The sequence below is a fragment of the Miscanthus floridulus genome, chromosome 18, assembly GCF_019320115.1.
Source record: "Miscanthus floridulus cultivar M001 chromosome 18, ASM1932011v1, whole genome shotgun sequence".
NCBI lineage: Eukaryota > Viridiplantae > Streptophyta > Magnoliopsida > Poales > Poaceae > Miscanthus > Miscanthus floridulus.
In genome coordinates, this window is record NC_089597.1 from 36,312,399 (window position 1) to 36,327,539 (window position 15,141).

Consider the following 15,141-nt stretch of genomic DNA (forward strand, 5'->3'; position numbering starts at 1 on the left):
ATAAGGTGCTACAGTAACATGTGCTAATGATGAATTAATTAGGTTTAATAAATTTATCTTATGGATTACTGATGAATTCTATAATTTATTTTTTTATCAGTACGTGAACATCCATATGACAAATTCCCCGAACGAAACACCCGCTTAGGAGAGAGGTGTTACTGTCTAAGGGCCTGTTTGGAATGCAGGATTTTTTCCCGTTCCTGTATTTTTTCCTGTGAAAATGAACTGATTCCTGTGAAATTCCTGCGCAATTCCTGTGAAATTCCTGCGTTCCAAACAGGCCCTAATTTTGTGACTATGCGCCTGCTCGGCTGCAGCTCCCGCCCGTACCGTTCGATGGCGAGAGGGTCCCACGGGCGCACCGCGATCCCAGACCCCACATGCTGGTGGGCGCGCAACTTACGAGGGCGCGAGGTGCAAAGCCTGCTTGCAGAGCGACAGGCTGCAGGCCACCCGACGACGGCAAGTGGGCCGACCGTTTCTGGTCCCACCAGCATGAGGCTTGGGGGGTGTTCTCCCGCGGGACCCGAGCGTCCAAAGCCGCTTGCTCGCCTTCCCTTTCCGGGCTCACCCCGTGTCGCCCTTTTTGCTTTCTTCCCGCTCGTACACCCGGTCAGGTTACGTCACGCAGGCGCCACATAGTACAGTCATTGACTTGTGGGCCTATACAGCACTGGCCCGACCTGTCATCTACAGTAGGGGAAAGTGACCAGCCGCCAGCCGGGTGCCTTTCCATATTGATTACTCGCTGCTTACCACCAATCACACTCTAACCCCGAATTTGAGTTTTCAACCAATTATATACTATAGTAAAATGAATTTGATTTGATTCACGGCATGCGTCAGCTCGTCGTGGCCTCGTGGGGGAGGAGTGACAAGGAAGGGAGAGGACAGAGCAGAACAGGAGAAGCAGGCGCGACGCAACTGGCTGGTCGCCAGTTGCAGCGGCCGAAGCAATTAACGGGAATAATTTAATGCGGCTTCGGGTACACGCGGGCAGGTCAATCCTCGCACTCCGCCTCCTGCCCGCCCCCGCACCCGTAGGGACGCCGTAGCCATGTTGGATCCACCGCCCCACCACCACGGGTAGCTGCAGGGGCGGCGGCGGCGGCGGCGGCGGGGCAGAGGCATGAAGAACTTCCTCAGGAAGCTGCACATCGGCGACTCCGCCGCCGGGGACGGCGCCTCGTCGCCGTCGGCACCTTCCGCGCTGCCAACGAAGAAGGGCGGTGGCATCGAGCACAGGCACGCCTCCGGCGGGTTGTCGGGCTGGCTCAGCTCCGTGACTGGACGGCCGCACCACCCACCACCTCCGCCGCCTCCTGCTTCTGCTGCAACGGCAGCGGCAGCGGCGGCGCATGAGGTGGAGATGGAGGAGCCGGCGCTGGCTTCGTCTGTCGAGGAGAGGAGGGCAGCCGAGGAGGAGGACGAGGAGAGGGCGAGGCGGGAGTCCCGGAAGGAGGCGGAGCAGGAGAGGAGGCGGGAGGCGGAGATGGAGAAGAAGGAGAAGCAGGAGGCGGAGCTGGAGGACTATCACATGCAGCTGGCCCTCGAGATGAGCGTGAGGGAGGACCCGGAGGCGATGCAGATCGAGGTGGCCAAGCAGATCAGCCTCGGCTCCTGCGCCATCCAGAGCTCGCCCGCGGAGGTCATCGCCTTCCGATACTGGGTACTCAGCATGTCCACTCCCCTCCCACTATCTTCTAGACTAGATTGTTTTTCTTACCGCGATGGGATCTCACTGTGCTGTGTTCATGCAAATTGGACGTTAGAGCAGAAATGGGGTCTGTCATTCATATGTTAGCTTGGTCAAAGGTCTGTTGCATGATGCTATCCATCATGGTGATGTTCTTCTGATAGCCGTTGAATTATATTCTGTAATGGAATGGGGTGTGTCATGGGGTAGTGTAATTATATACAATAACTTATCTCGATATGGCATATATGAAAATTCCTTTTCTGGTATCTCTGAAATTATGTTAGTTGGGAATAGTACACCTTGGATTATCCATCCTCCGTGATGTAACCTTTTCTGTTTTGACTGAAAAAAATACTCCATAATTTTGTAGCGAGTTCAATTGTTTTTGAGCATAATGAACATCTGCCTAGCTTTATACTAGAAACTACTGGCTGCCCATACTTTTGTAGAAGCTGCATTTGCAATGCACTGAAATACTCATTCTATATCCTAGATATAGCCAGCAGCCGATAACCACCATAAGATGTTCTCCTTCAGAGATTGTTCAGAAGTTAAACCCCCCTATATATTTGACTCTTACCATTTTCTCACTTCCTCATATGGTAGATTTGTTCGTGCTTCACAGAGTTTCAATGCCCTTAGCTATGACGACAAAATCTTGGATGGTTTCTATGACATTTGTGCCACTGGGGATGAGCTCGCATTATCAACCATACCCTCTTTGACGGAACTGCAAGCACTGCCTTTTTCACATGGAGTCAAAACCGATGCTGTATTGGTCAACAGAGCACTAGATTCTGAACTCGTAGCTCTTGAGCAGAAGGCATTTATAATGGCTGTGCAATTTCGCTCGCAAAAATCAGAATTTGTTGGCCGCTCTTTGGTTCAGGCTCTAGCTAATTTAGTTTCCAACCACATGGGTGGACCAGTCATTGATCCAGAAAGCATGCTGTTGAAGTACCGGAATATGAGCAGTGTGTTGAAAGCTGATATAAGAAGTGCAGTTATACCTCTTGGGCAGCTGACAGTTGGTTTGGCTCGTCACCGTGCACTGCTTTTTAAGGTCAGTAACAAATTGCAATATGGTCAGCAATCTGAGGCACATTAATTTTGTAATTATGAAGTTTGCCATGAACAATATGCATGAAAAATGCTGTCGTGGATGGAAAATCATATTTAAATGCAATATCTTGTTCAGTACAGAATTTGACATGGTCGCTTTCTTGTTTATTTATTAGCATAAAACCTGACTTAATTTTTGTTGTGTACTCAGCTGACACATGACATCGGTTCAACCCATGTTAATGCACACAAGACTTGTTCCTTTGTGGCCTTTCAGTATTTTAATTCTATTCTCCGCATACTTGCATCCAGGTTTTGGCAGACAGGCTTGCTGTTCCTTGCCGACTAGTTAAAGGAAGGCAGTACACTGGATCAGATGATGGAGCTTTGAACATTGTGAAATTTAATGATGGAAGGTACTATTCTTACCAGTTCCATGACAGTAGAGTCTGTCTCTTTCAGTACTTGGATATTAGGGATTAGAATAGTTTTGTCTAGATTTCTGATTTCAGCCCCTTGTATCAGCAATGGGTAATGGAAGTTGGCATTGCATTAATACATCATCATTTAATATACCACATGCTTGTAGGGAGTGCATCGTTGATCTCATGATAGATCCTGGTACTCTTATTTCATCAGATGGTGCCGACCTGGGCAGAGAATTGGAAGATAGCTTAGTTATAGATAATCAACATGTTAACAAAGATGACACTACCACTCAGTTGGTTTCCTCTTTCAGTGAAGCTTCAAGTTCCATGCACGGTTCATTTGGAAATGAACTGCTTGAAAAAGGATTCATTTGCAATGCTGGGCATTTTGGTCCATATGGAGCAATAACTGCCCAGAGTGACATTGATGTACCTGGGTCTGGGGTATCAAGTTCATTTGAGGAGCTATCGGTTAGCACATATGCAAGTGAAAACGTGCCTATTATTCATGAATCTAATACAGATCATACCATGACTGCAAAAAGCAAAGATAAGTCGATCACATCAAATAATTCGTCATCAAGTTCTCCTCCATCTTCTGAGATGGGCAGTACTCCAGCTGTACGAAGGAAAAAAGTCAAAGATGTCTTGGAGTATATGATTAGTGCTGCAAAAGAGAACCCTCAGATAGCAGAAAAGATCCATGCTGTATTACTTGAAAGTGGAGTTGTGCCACCACCTGACTTGTTTTCAGAAGAATCTAAGGAACAACCAAAGGACCTGATTATTTACGACACATCTATGTTTCAAACAAAAGATGAAATGATAAGGACAATGAATGAGCTTGAATCCACAGCACACGATGGTTGTGCTGGCCTTGGTCCTTCATTACCACATCATCCTGGACATGAGCTCCAAACAAAGATTATTCCTTATCGGCCGCCTCCTGACCTCAAGCCTGTCCAGGGATTAGGTGTTTACCATCAGTTTGATTTCCGGGATAACGTCAATCCCTCTATACCTCTATATGAACCATCTGCAGCTCAGGAAAATCCATTACAACTTATAAAGCAAATGCCTGTTACAGCTGCTGCTGTTGCAACAGCTGCAGTGGTTGCATCTTCAATGGTCGTTGCTGCCGCGAAATCTAACAGCGATATTAAACTAGATGTGCCAGTTGCAGCTGCTGCCACTGCTGCTGCAGTTGTTGCTACTACAGCTGCTGTTAACAAGCAATATGAATACTTGGATCCTGGTTGTCAATTGCTTTGCTTGCCAAGAACATCAAATAAATTAATCCAAAAAGGTAGACATGACTTGTTCGATGATGATCAGCTGGAAACAAATCATGGACAGGATAATGCCCTTGAGCATGAAAAGGATTCAGTTCAAGCACCTCAGGAAGCTGAGCGAATCTCTGATAGGTCAACTGGGACAGAGAGTGCAAGATCTGAAATTGCTTTTGATGAAATTGCAGAGTTTGAAATCCAGTGGGAAGAACTTACCCTTGGAGAACGAGTTGGGCTGGGTACAATTCTCTTGATCTTAGCAAATTCAGTTCCATAGCCCTGCCTGTATAATTTGACTCAGTTTTTTTGCAGTATTACTAAGCTAAAGATAAAACATACTTTGAAAAGCAATCATGCTTCCTTGTTTTTCCAATGCCGTCTAACTCTCTCTTCTTTTATCTCCAATTCTCCAGGATCTTTTGGAGAAGTGTATAGAGGCGAATGGCATGAAACAGTAAGTTTTTCATATACATTGTCACGTAGTATTTATAAATTATTAAATTAGAAAAAGATTGAGTTTGAATAATAAACTTAACTTATGGTAAAATGAGAGCTAGTGTAACGAAGAACGATTAGTTTATAATAGAATAATATGTGAAGAGAAGGGGAGCCTTGGCGCAGTGGTAAAGCTGCTGCCTTGTGACCATGAGGTCACGGGTTCAAGTCCTGGAAACAGCCTCATGCAGAAATGCAGGGAAAGGCTGTGTACAAAAGACCCAAGTGGTCGGACCCTTCCCCTAACCCTGCGCAAGCGGGAGCTACGTGCACTGGGGCTGCCTTTTTTTAGAATAATATGTGAAGAAACAAAATGATCCCCATCATTTCACCTTGTCAAAATGTGTAAAGCTTCTCATTATTGTTGCACATGCATAAGAAAGAATTCTCTCCACCCTGCCCCCCACCCCCCGCGCCTTTTTTTTTTACAGGAAATGGCGCATACCTGAGGGTAGTCCTAAATCTTGTTGCAAGTTGCAACTTAGGCACCTGGGTGCACTAGATCATATCACTTGAACTTAATATTAGAACAATTAAGTGCCACAGTGATATATGGACTCATATGTAGCTTTGGCACTAACCTCGACTGCCTGGGGGGTATTTATACTTCTATAAATTGACATGAGATCCACCTTTAAGTTAATCTAGTAGTCATCAGTGTGTGTTTCAACAATTTCTTAGAGAATCAATTCTCTGTAAACAAAAGGTTTTCAGATACATTGGTTTACTGTAGATGTTTGGACTTACTCACTGAGTGAGTAGTGTTAAAACTTAAAAGCAAGAGGCCTAAAAATGATTGATTAGATAACTTAAACAGAGTTCATTTGTTTCCCCTGTGCATTGTGAATAGGAGTCTACCATTTCCATTTTGTTCTGCTTCTGTTGCATCATAGCAATTGGCTCATCTTTGTAGGAAGTTGCGGTCAAGAAATTCTTGCAACAAGATATTTCAACTGATGCTCTGGAAGAATTTAGAACTGAGGTATATGAATTTTCACACTTCAAATATTTGAAGACTGCAAAATGGAAGTGCTAACTTTATAATGTAATGATTTATTTTCTTAATCTGAATGAACTAATAATTTTGAGCCCATCACCATCAGACAGTTGAGCCAATAATCTTGGGCCCATCAGACTGTTATATAGATACACAGAGTTTCCATACCTTCCATTTGGCTAAGGTGCATTTTGCCCTAAATGTTGTTGTGTTGTATTTAACTAATAATCCCAATAGCAGCAGAGGCTTATTTATTAGAATAAATTGTTCAAATGCAATATATATAGTCTGGCAAGAGTTTTTTTTCTAAGACATCAAGTTCACATTAGTGAAAAACATTTAAAGATTGTCCTCTATGAGCTTAAAAATGACACAGGGTCTTATTAGTTAGAACTTAGAACAGTCAAACTAATAATTGGTGTTGGGACATTTTTAACAGTTAGTATGATTAACTCCATAAATGGTTAAAATTTGGATGGGCATGTGTTACCTATTCAGTACAAGATGGCGTGGTATTAAAACATGTTATGTTGGATGTGCCAAGTTTTAGAAGTAGACCATGAAAAATTAATGAATACAATCAGCTGACTTGAATACATCACTATTCTTTATGCGGTTTTAGTTTATGCTCAGCAAGCCTCAAAAGCAAAATTGTTAGCATTTGACACATGGGAATGAAATGAGTGAATTAGTCCCGTAAAAAATTATCATATGATATCCTTAGTACTTTTTACTAATGAACGATTATAATTTATAAAGAATAATTTTTGACATATGTACCAAAGACCATGTGGATTTTCAAAACAAGACAAAAGGAGAGATTTGATGGTACCTTCTACTCCTGTAGGGAGCCAGGATTAAAAATTGAAAGTTTGAAACTGTTGATATGCTATGGGTAGTTTAGACTTTCTTTATCTAACATAAAAGGACTTCTGGTAGGGTTGTCATGTGGATTTTGGGATTGTTCCTTATAGCTGTGTGCATGTAGCTGCCGCCTCATCAAATAGCACTGTTCTTTTTTTTTAACAGTGCACTTCAAAACACATTTGGGTCACAAAATAAAGTGCTTGTCTAGCACTCTCGGTATAGTATGACATGAAATTAACAAGCATGATAATTAACCAAGCTCTGTTGATCTGCACAGTTTAGAAGTAGACTCAAAAGTAAAAAAATTACAGTTAGCAGACTTGAACACAACATTTTTTATGATTGGTAATATATTTTAAAGTTCAAACACATCTTCCTCACAAAACAAGTTAGTGCTTGTCTTACACCAATTGCATGGTATGGCATGCAATTATCTGTTGGTGTGTCTGCTTTTTATGATTATTCAACTCTTCTCCAAAATTTTCATGCTTATTCATAGCACTATCTATTTATGTTTAGGTGGGAATAATGAGAAGATTGCGCCATCCTAATGTTGTTCTTTTTATGGGTGCTGTCACTCGTGTTCCTCATCTTTCCATCGTGACTGAATTTCTTCCAAGGTACCGATTTACTTCGTTGTTCAAATATTATTTTAGATTTTGAATCTTTGACTACTTCATGGATTATAATGATAGTGCCGATCTCTGTTAATAATGCTCGACTGTGTTTTCTCAAAGAAGTGTGTTCAATTACAAAAAACAAACTTAATGGATCTTTGAGAGTAAACTAATGAATCTTTTGAAGTAAAACATGTGAAAAGGTTCCACAAATCTCAAAGCTACTCTGCTGTTACTTGTGCCGGGGGTGTAGAATCTTTCTTTTTCTCGAATACGCAGGAGAGCTGTGTATCATTGTATTAAGAGAGAAAAAAACGGTCCCGTACAATTATACCCCCCCTACTCCGGACCGAGCTGTAGGAGGGCCTGAAACATAGTTTTTCTCTCCGATAAAAAGTTAAAAACACACACTCTGTGTGAGACCTGACCAACACTCTAACTGCCTACCTACCCTGTCGCTAGAGCTGGACCTAAGGCATCAAGCTTCTGTGCACCCGCAAGATACCACAAGTGGTGTTCATCGTCAAAGACATGCAACAGGTCATTCATGTTGGGACTGGCACCCTCAAAGACGCAGGCATTCCTGTGTTTCCAAATCAACCATGTGCACATGACCACAAGTGAATTGAATCCTTTCCTCTTGTCCTTTGGGGTGCGCTTACTTGCCCTTCTCCACCATTCTTCAAAATTCTGCTCGTTTAAGCTTGGCACACCATGTTGGAGACCAAGTGGTGCCAGGATCTGGAACCAAAACTCGTGTGCAAAGACACAAGAAGTCAGCAGGTGTTGGATGGTTTCATCCGCTTGATCACAAAGCGGGCATTGGTTGGGATGGGGCAAGTTCCGTTTCGCCAAACGATCCGCTGTCCAACTTCTATCCTGTACAGCCAGCCACAGGAAAACATTGCACTTGGGTGGTGCCCAAGTTTTCCAGATTCGGCGCCAAGGCTCAAAGTTGATCGATCCATGAAAGAAGGCCCGGTACGCTGATTTTGTTGTGAAGACGCCTGAAGTTTCAAACCTCCAAGTATGAGAGTCTTCGTTTGGGGAGAGTGAGAAATCCTGAATAATGTCCCAAAGTTGGAAGTACTCAAAGAGACCGATCATCGAGAGTCCTCCCTGTAAGTCGCTAGGCCACTGTTGATCATGCAGTGCAGCAGCAACTGTACGGTTGCGAAGCCTCTGAGGTACCTGTGCGCAAACGTTTTTGGCAAGGTCCTCAATGCAACACCCAAACAGCCACCTATCTGTCCAAAAATACGTGTCATTTCCGTTGCCAACATGAGATTGTAAAGCAATGGCAAAGAGAGCTTTTGCATTTTGGTGGACCGGCACTTCTATGCCTGACCAAGGTCTCTCCTTGTCTGTCTTTGCAAGCCACAGCCACCTTATTTGCAGCGCTCAGCTCTTATATTCAAGGTTGAGAGTTCCCAGCCCACCATACTCAAGCGGCTGCTGCACTTTGTCCCATGAAACCAGACAATTGCCACCTGACCATAAGTACGCATGCCGAAGTTTGTTCACGGCCTTGATGAACCACTTCGGTGCCTTAACAGCAATCAACACATAAATAGGTATCGCTGACAAGACGAAACGTACCCAAGTGATACGTCCAGCTGTGTTCATGGGGGCTGCTTGCCATCCTGGCAGCTTGTCTGCAACTTTGTCAATCCATGGTAGAAGATCAGATTTTCGAAGCTTCTGATCAGATATTGGCAATCCCAAATAAGTGCATGGGAGTTGTGCTGCTGTGCTAGGCAGGATCATGTTGACATTGTCTACAACCGGCTGCTCACATCTGATCGGGACAACACAGCTTTTCTGTGGGGTGTAGAATCATCAAGTCATCCAACTTGACTACTCAACCTACAACCCTCAGGCAAAAATCTACACTCCTTACTTCTGCCATCCTTTGAGCTCCTCTATCAAGTGGCTTTTTTCCTCCCAATATTGATTCTTTGTTACTTTTGCTTGATAGTGGATTCATCACCATTGATTCTCTGTCTTTGACAAACAATCCCTCACATACAAATATGAAACTGTCGATCAATCGCCTTTTGAGTTTCTGCTGGTCCAGCTTGGTCAATGTCGTCTTTTTAAAATGACCAAAGTACTCTTCGTAGAAAGTTGTTAGTGGGAAAACAATCGTTTAACATCAGCCCCTCACCATTGAATTTGCTCATATTTTTGCAAAACTACTGATGCACTTTGTAAATTTTCGGAATAGTGCATCAGTATGCTAAGGAAATGGGATGTTGTGCCCATAGGGTCTACCAAGTTTACACTGCAGTTAACAGAAAATAGAGAAGGGGATGTATAAGATTTAATTCAAAATGGGAATACATTGCAGGACTGTAGTGAGAGAGTACGGGATATAGGCATTTATAGTATGGTAAAGCATTATTCAGGTATAGGTTATCGCGACCGTAGGTCATTATGTTTTGTCTTTACTTATTTATATACAAGTTAACTTGCATAAATGCACGATTGCTAACTATAGTATTGGCAATGCAGGGGTAGTTTATTTCGGCTCATCCATCGACCCAATAACCAGTTGGATGAAAAAAGGCGTTTAAGGATGGCACTTGATGTGGTACGCTTAAGTTACCTTTGGTTGTGTTAATTCATATTAAGAACTTCAACTATTCTCTTTAATACTTGGCTGTTGTCTGCCACAGGCGCGTGGTATGAATTATTTACACAATTGCACCCCTGTCATAGTTCACCGAGATTTGAAGTCTCCAAATCTACTTGTTGACAAAAATTGGGTTGTCAAGGTAATAAGTAGGTCCATTAAAGTGGTATGCTTTGAATTTTGGGGACTTCTAGATATATTATATAACCATTATTACTTGTCTTTTGTTTAGGTTTGTGATTTTGGTTTATCACGTATGAAACATAGTACCTTCCTCTCGTCAAGATCCACAGCTGGAACAGTAAGCTTGCGCAATAATGTTAAATCAAACATTTTCCATTTGTTATAATAAGAAATTTGTTCTCGGAAGCACCAAGTTTATATTTACCATACCTCATATGTAAAACACATTTCTATCATGTGTGATGCAAATATGTATAGGATAATACCAATACATACGTCCTGATAGTAGGAAACTAATTGTTGTTGAATTTTATAAGTGAACTATCTGCCACTTCCTATCAGTTAAGCTTTTGGGTTGAATTGGTTGATTCTTGCGACTGAATAGAGTTCAAGTTCGAATCCAAGCTAACGCAATCAAACATAATAATTGTTGATTGCTCCTATTTGCATGTATGAGGCCTAAGAGAGCGAGTGTTGAACTATATAAGTGTTGCAGGCCTCGGCTGTAGCCAGCAGTCCAGGGCAGCCCATCCATCCAGCAGGCGACTGAGGGGCGCACCGGGGCTGCGGCTTCCCTAGCTGAACCTGAGACAGGGGCGCCAACCCCCTGGGCGTGCCCTCCCCCTATCTCTTAGTCTCTATCGGACCCACCAAGTAGTTATCCTAAAGAGTACCTAGTTTAGGTAGAAATGGTAATTCATTCTGTTTACGGAAACTAGAGATAGAATCGACTTTGATTTTAAAGGTTGATCCAATCTATAAGGATCCCATCCTTAGTTTGCTTGAGTCGTCTGAAACGGCTAAAAAACTTATGGGATGTATTCAACGAAATCGAGAAAGAATTAGAGGTTTTTATTACCCTCACCTTTTGCCTCTTTGCCTTCCTGTTTTCTTGCAGTCTGGTACTGTTCACGAGGTACTGTTTATCGTGAATAGTACGGCAACCTCCCCCTTCTCCACGCCCTAGCCACCGGCCATCCCTCCACCGCAGAACAGGTCGCAAATGACATCCTGTGCCCCGTCCCGCCATCCCCTCCGGCTGCAATCTACACTTTCTGTCTCTCACCAATCAGCCCTCTACACATTGGTGTCACTGTCTGGGACATTAAGTTTTCCGCCTCTCACCGATCAGAACACATTGGTGTCACCGTGTAAGACATCAATAGTTCCATACTGGAGAAGGCCAATATTTTCAATAGTTTCATGTCTGGGACAAGATCTAAATGCTCGAGGAGCACTGGGCAGGGTTCAAGGAGCAGAACAAGAGGATGAGCAGCAGGCCAAGCAGCTCGACACTTTGCTGGCCACCTTCTGGTCTCCAAGCCCTGCTGGAACAAGTGCTAGGCATGGAGACCAGGGCGAAACTAGTTTCATACTGGAGAAGGCCAATATTGGCGAGATCAACGACAGCGGCAAGCAGGAACGGGAGTGCCGTGATGCTGGGAAGAAAGCCTCTCAAGCAACGAAACAAGAGGCATAGTGTCTGGCTGCCGAGGCCGCACGCAAGTTCCTCAACGACAAAGTGTTACATAGTGGATTGGTTTCTGGGCGTCAATGGACCAGCACCGACCTGCTCCTTTAGGCCTTGTTTGGATGCGCATGTATTCATCTCAATCCACGTGTGTTGAAGTGGATTGGAGTGGAATTGAACTAAATTCCATTTCATTCCACTCCAACACATGTGGATTGAGGTGGATACACATGCATCCAAACAAGGCCTTAGGGGACTTGATTTAGCCAAGCAGCCCATTATAACACGTTGCTACCACAAGTTGACCTTCCCCTTGCACGCTAGTGCTCCTCAGGTGTCAGGATCTTGTCGCTAGGCAGTGATCTGGACAGTGATACCAATTTGCCAGAGGCCTCCCACCAATCAGCCTTCTTCTGACAATAAGTGAATGTCCACCACTCCCCCATCAGCTAAGTTTTTTGTTTGAATTGTTATGTGTGGGTTGGGGCATGTTGGCCAGGTCTAGAAGCCTATATTTAAACTCATAATTCATTTCATCTCGATATCAATCTAGACTTGCACATTTGGTTCATCTATTCATCATGCCATGGTTTACATACTATATTTGTTGTGTTCATGTGGGTATGAGGATGAAATAAACTGCAAAGGAGTGTTATATTTTGAATCATTTGCAGTGATATTAAGTTGTGTAGCTTGAGGGCCTGGGGCCTGGGGGTAATCGTATTGGATAGGTCTGGAAGCCTGTACAAAACTCATAATTCACTTTATCTTGATATCAATCTGAACTTGCATGTGTGGTTTGTCTTTTGATTATGCTATAGTTTACTCTATTGCATCCATGTGGGCATGAGTATGATAGACTGGAGAGAACTTTTAGATTCTGAAAAGTTTACCATATTTAGCTGGTCCCTGATTTTTTTTCTTGTACCTGTTAGAACACGGAACTTTGACGATGCCATGCCAGCAGTCTTTTATAAGTTTTTGCATATGTGGTTAATTTACTTAGCCAAAAACTCTGATTTAGGCTAAATAATTCTAGAGGCTGCTATGCTAACAGCCTGCACTACACATCAAATGCAGGCAGAGTGGATGGCACCAGAAGTACTTCGAAATGAGCCATCAGATGAGAAGTAGGTATTACATATTGCTCTCTTTGATTCTAAATGGTTTTGTGATTGATGAATGCATTATGCGCTTGTTTTCAGATGTGATGTTTTCAGCTATGGGGTCATATTATGGGAACTCTGTACATTGCTGCAGCCCTGGGAAGGCATGAATCCCATGCAGGTTGTTGGAGCTGTTGGTTTTCAGCAACGACGGCTTGATATTCCAGGCACAGTGGACCCTGCTGTAGCAGAGATAATCAAGAGATGCTGGCAGACGTTAGTATGCTTTAACTTGCTCAATTGCAATGGAATTTTGAAATTATACAATGTTAACTCATATATAAAATTGTTGAGGCATCAGATGTGTAGTTATTTACATTAAATCATAAATTGGTAAAGTTTGTCACGTTATTACTACTGTGAAATTGTCGAAGTAAAGACAACTACTCAGGATTCACATTCAGTTTATGCTTCACTGAATTATCTTTGGAAATTATAAATACAACTACTCAGGATTCACATTCAGTTTATGCTTCACTGAATTATCTTTGGAAATTAAAAGACAACTCTGCGAGAAGAGATAAAACAGAATATTTCTTTATTACTTGAAATAACAAGTAAATATTCAGAAAAACTGAATTTCATTCTCTTTAAATTGAACCGTGAACTCCGCCTACGGTGGGGCGCCTTTGGTGTCCCAACATAGCAGGTCCCAAGCCCTGGTAAAGGAGGAGGGTTGTGTTAGACGCGGCGAGCCAATGTAAAAGCTTAGCCACTTTAATGGAGATGAAACCCAAAAGAAGATGCGACTTTTGCGGAGCTGCACAGGAGGAGGGAGATGTGGGTTTGGAAGGTCAAGTAGTACCTAAGAAGGATATCTTTCGGTATCTGGGATCGATGCTACAGAGGGATGGAGATATTGATGTAGACGTTAGCCATATAATCAAAACAGGGTGGATCAAGTGGCGACAAGCTTCTAGCATTTCTGTGACAAGAGGGTACCACAAAAGCGAAAAGGCAAGTTTTATAGAATGGCGATTAGACCGGCTATATTGTATGGAGCAGAATGTTGGCCTACAAAGATTCGACATGTTCAACAACTAAGTGTTGCAAAAATGCATATGTTGCGATGGATTTGTGGTCACACAAGAATGGACTGAGTTTGGAACGATGATATACGTGATCGCCTAGGGGCAGCATCAATTGAAGAAAAGCTTGTCCAACATCGGTTGAGGTGGTTTGCCATGTCCAAAGAAGACCTCCAGAGGCACCAGTGCATTGTGGAGTCCTAAGCCAAGCTAATAATATGAGGAGAGGTAGAGGAAGACCGAAATTGACATGGGGGAGGCAATAAAAAGATATTTGAAAGTTTGAGATATACTTAGAGATCTATGTTTGAATAGGAGTACTTGGAAAACAGCTATTGAAGTGCCTGAACCGTGACTTGGGGCTCTTGGTGGGTTTCAACCCTAGCCTACCCCAACTTGTTTGGGACTGAAAGGCTATGTTGTTGTTGTTGTTGTTAAATTGAACCGTGGTATTTTTCTTGTCTTTACCCATCTTTATGCACCTTACTGATTGTCTCAATTATGTTCTGTTTAATGTTCTGTGCAGAGATCCAAGGATGAGACCGTCATTTTCAGAGATCATGGCTTCTTTGAGACCATTGTTAAAAAACATGCCTGCCAACCAACCTAACAGGAAGCGGGTACAGCAAACAGATGATTAAGGATATAGTGGTCAGTATCAGCTGATGACACAAACCAAAAAGAGTGCATTGGTTTGTCTTCCCAGCTTCAAGCAACTGGCCATCTGTAACTATTACCATTGTTTTGTACAGTACGCCAAATGCGCATTTGATGAAGAACAGGTGAAATTTTGGTACTTTTGCCTTCAATGTAGGTCCTCCATTGAAGCCAGCGGAATCTGTCTGTCTGATGAAAGCCAACCCAAATAACACAGATCCATGAAGCCAAAGAAAAGAAAGGGAAAAGGAAACTTGCGAAAGTTGGTGCATAATAGTATTGCAGGCACAAAGGTGTACTGGAGTCAGAAGTTGACATGTAGAACGGGTTCATCGTCTTCTGTTCAGTCAGCCCTTATTTTTGTTAGTCCTCGAACTAATGGCAAAGTATTCCATCTTCAAGGCCCCGTCAAATTGTAATGTTTTGTGATGAAATTGTTGGTTCGCTTGCAGGCCCTTGTGTATATGACGTCTCAACAAATCTGTTGTAATTGACAGTTAGATTACAAAAGAAGAAAAAAAATATATGTCCTTTGTACTTAAAA

At 42.9% G+C, this 15,141-nt stretch overlaps 1 protein-coding gene across 3 annotated transcripts; it reads left to right on the forward strand.

Moving 5' to 3' along the window:
- Nucleotides 1-902: 902 nt before the first annotated feature.
- On the forward strand, nucleotides 903-15,141 carry LOC136519445 (probable serine/threonine-protein kinase SIS8). 3 transcript variants are annotated; one of them, XR_010774916.1, is made up of 14 exons: nucleotides 903-1,672; nucleotides 2,328-2,765; nucleotides 3,077-3,180; nucleotides 3,354-4,720; nucleotides 4,895-4,935; nucleotides 5,890-5,958; nucleotides 7,360-7,460; nucleotides 9,972-10,050; nucleotides 10,136-10,234; nucleotides 10,325-10,393; nucleotides 12,827-12,876; nucleotides 12,952-13,128; nucleotides 14,467-14,632; nucleotides 14,755-15,141. XR_010774916.1 is itself a non-coding variant. In XM_066512848.1 (14 exons), the coding sequence occupies exons 1-13, from the start codon at nucleotides 1,133-1,135 to the stop codon at nucleotides 14,579-14,581; spliced, it is 3,249 nt and encodes a 1,082-aa protein (XP_066368945.1). In that variant the 5' UTR covers nucleotides 903-1,132; the 3' UTR covers nucleotides 14,582-14,591; nucleotides 14,755-15,141. The 3 variants fall into 3 exon arrangements, 1 of the variants encoding a protein (XP_066368945.1); XM_066512848.1 differs by having other exon boundaries at nucleotides 14,467-14,591; XR_010774915.1 differs by having other exon boundaries at nucleotides 904-1,672; nucleotides 14,467-14,666.

Excerpts from the sequence above, each read along its gene's own strand:
- LOC136519445 (XM_066512848.1), top strand. The coding sequence starts at position 1,133 with ATGAAGAACTTCCTCAGGAAGCTGCACATCGGCGACTCCGCCGCCGGG. Across the intron at positions 5,959-7,359 it reads TGGAAGAATTTAGAACTGAG|GTGGGAATAATGAGAAGATT; the intron begins GTATATGAATTT and ends ATTTATGTTTAG. Across the intron at positions 7,461-9,971 it reads GTGACTGAATTTCTTCCAAG|GGGTAGTTTATTTCGGCTCA; the intron begins GTACCGATTTAC and ends TTGGCAATGCAG.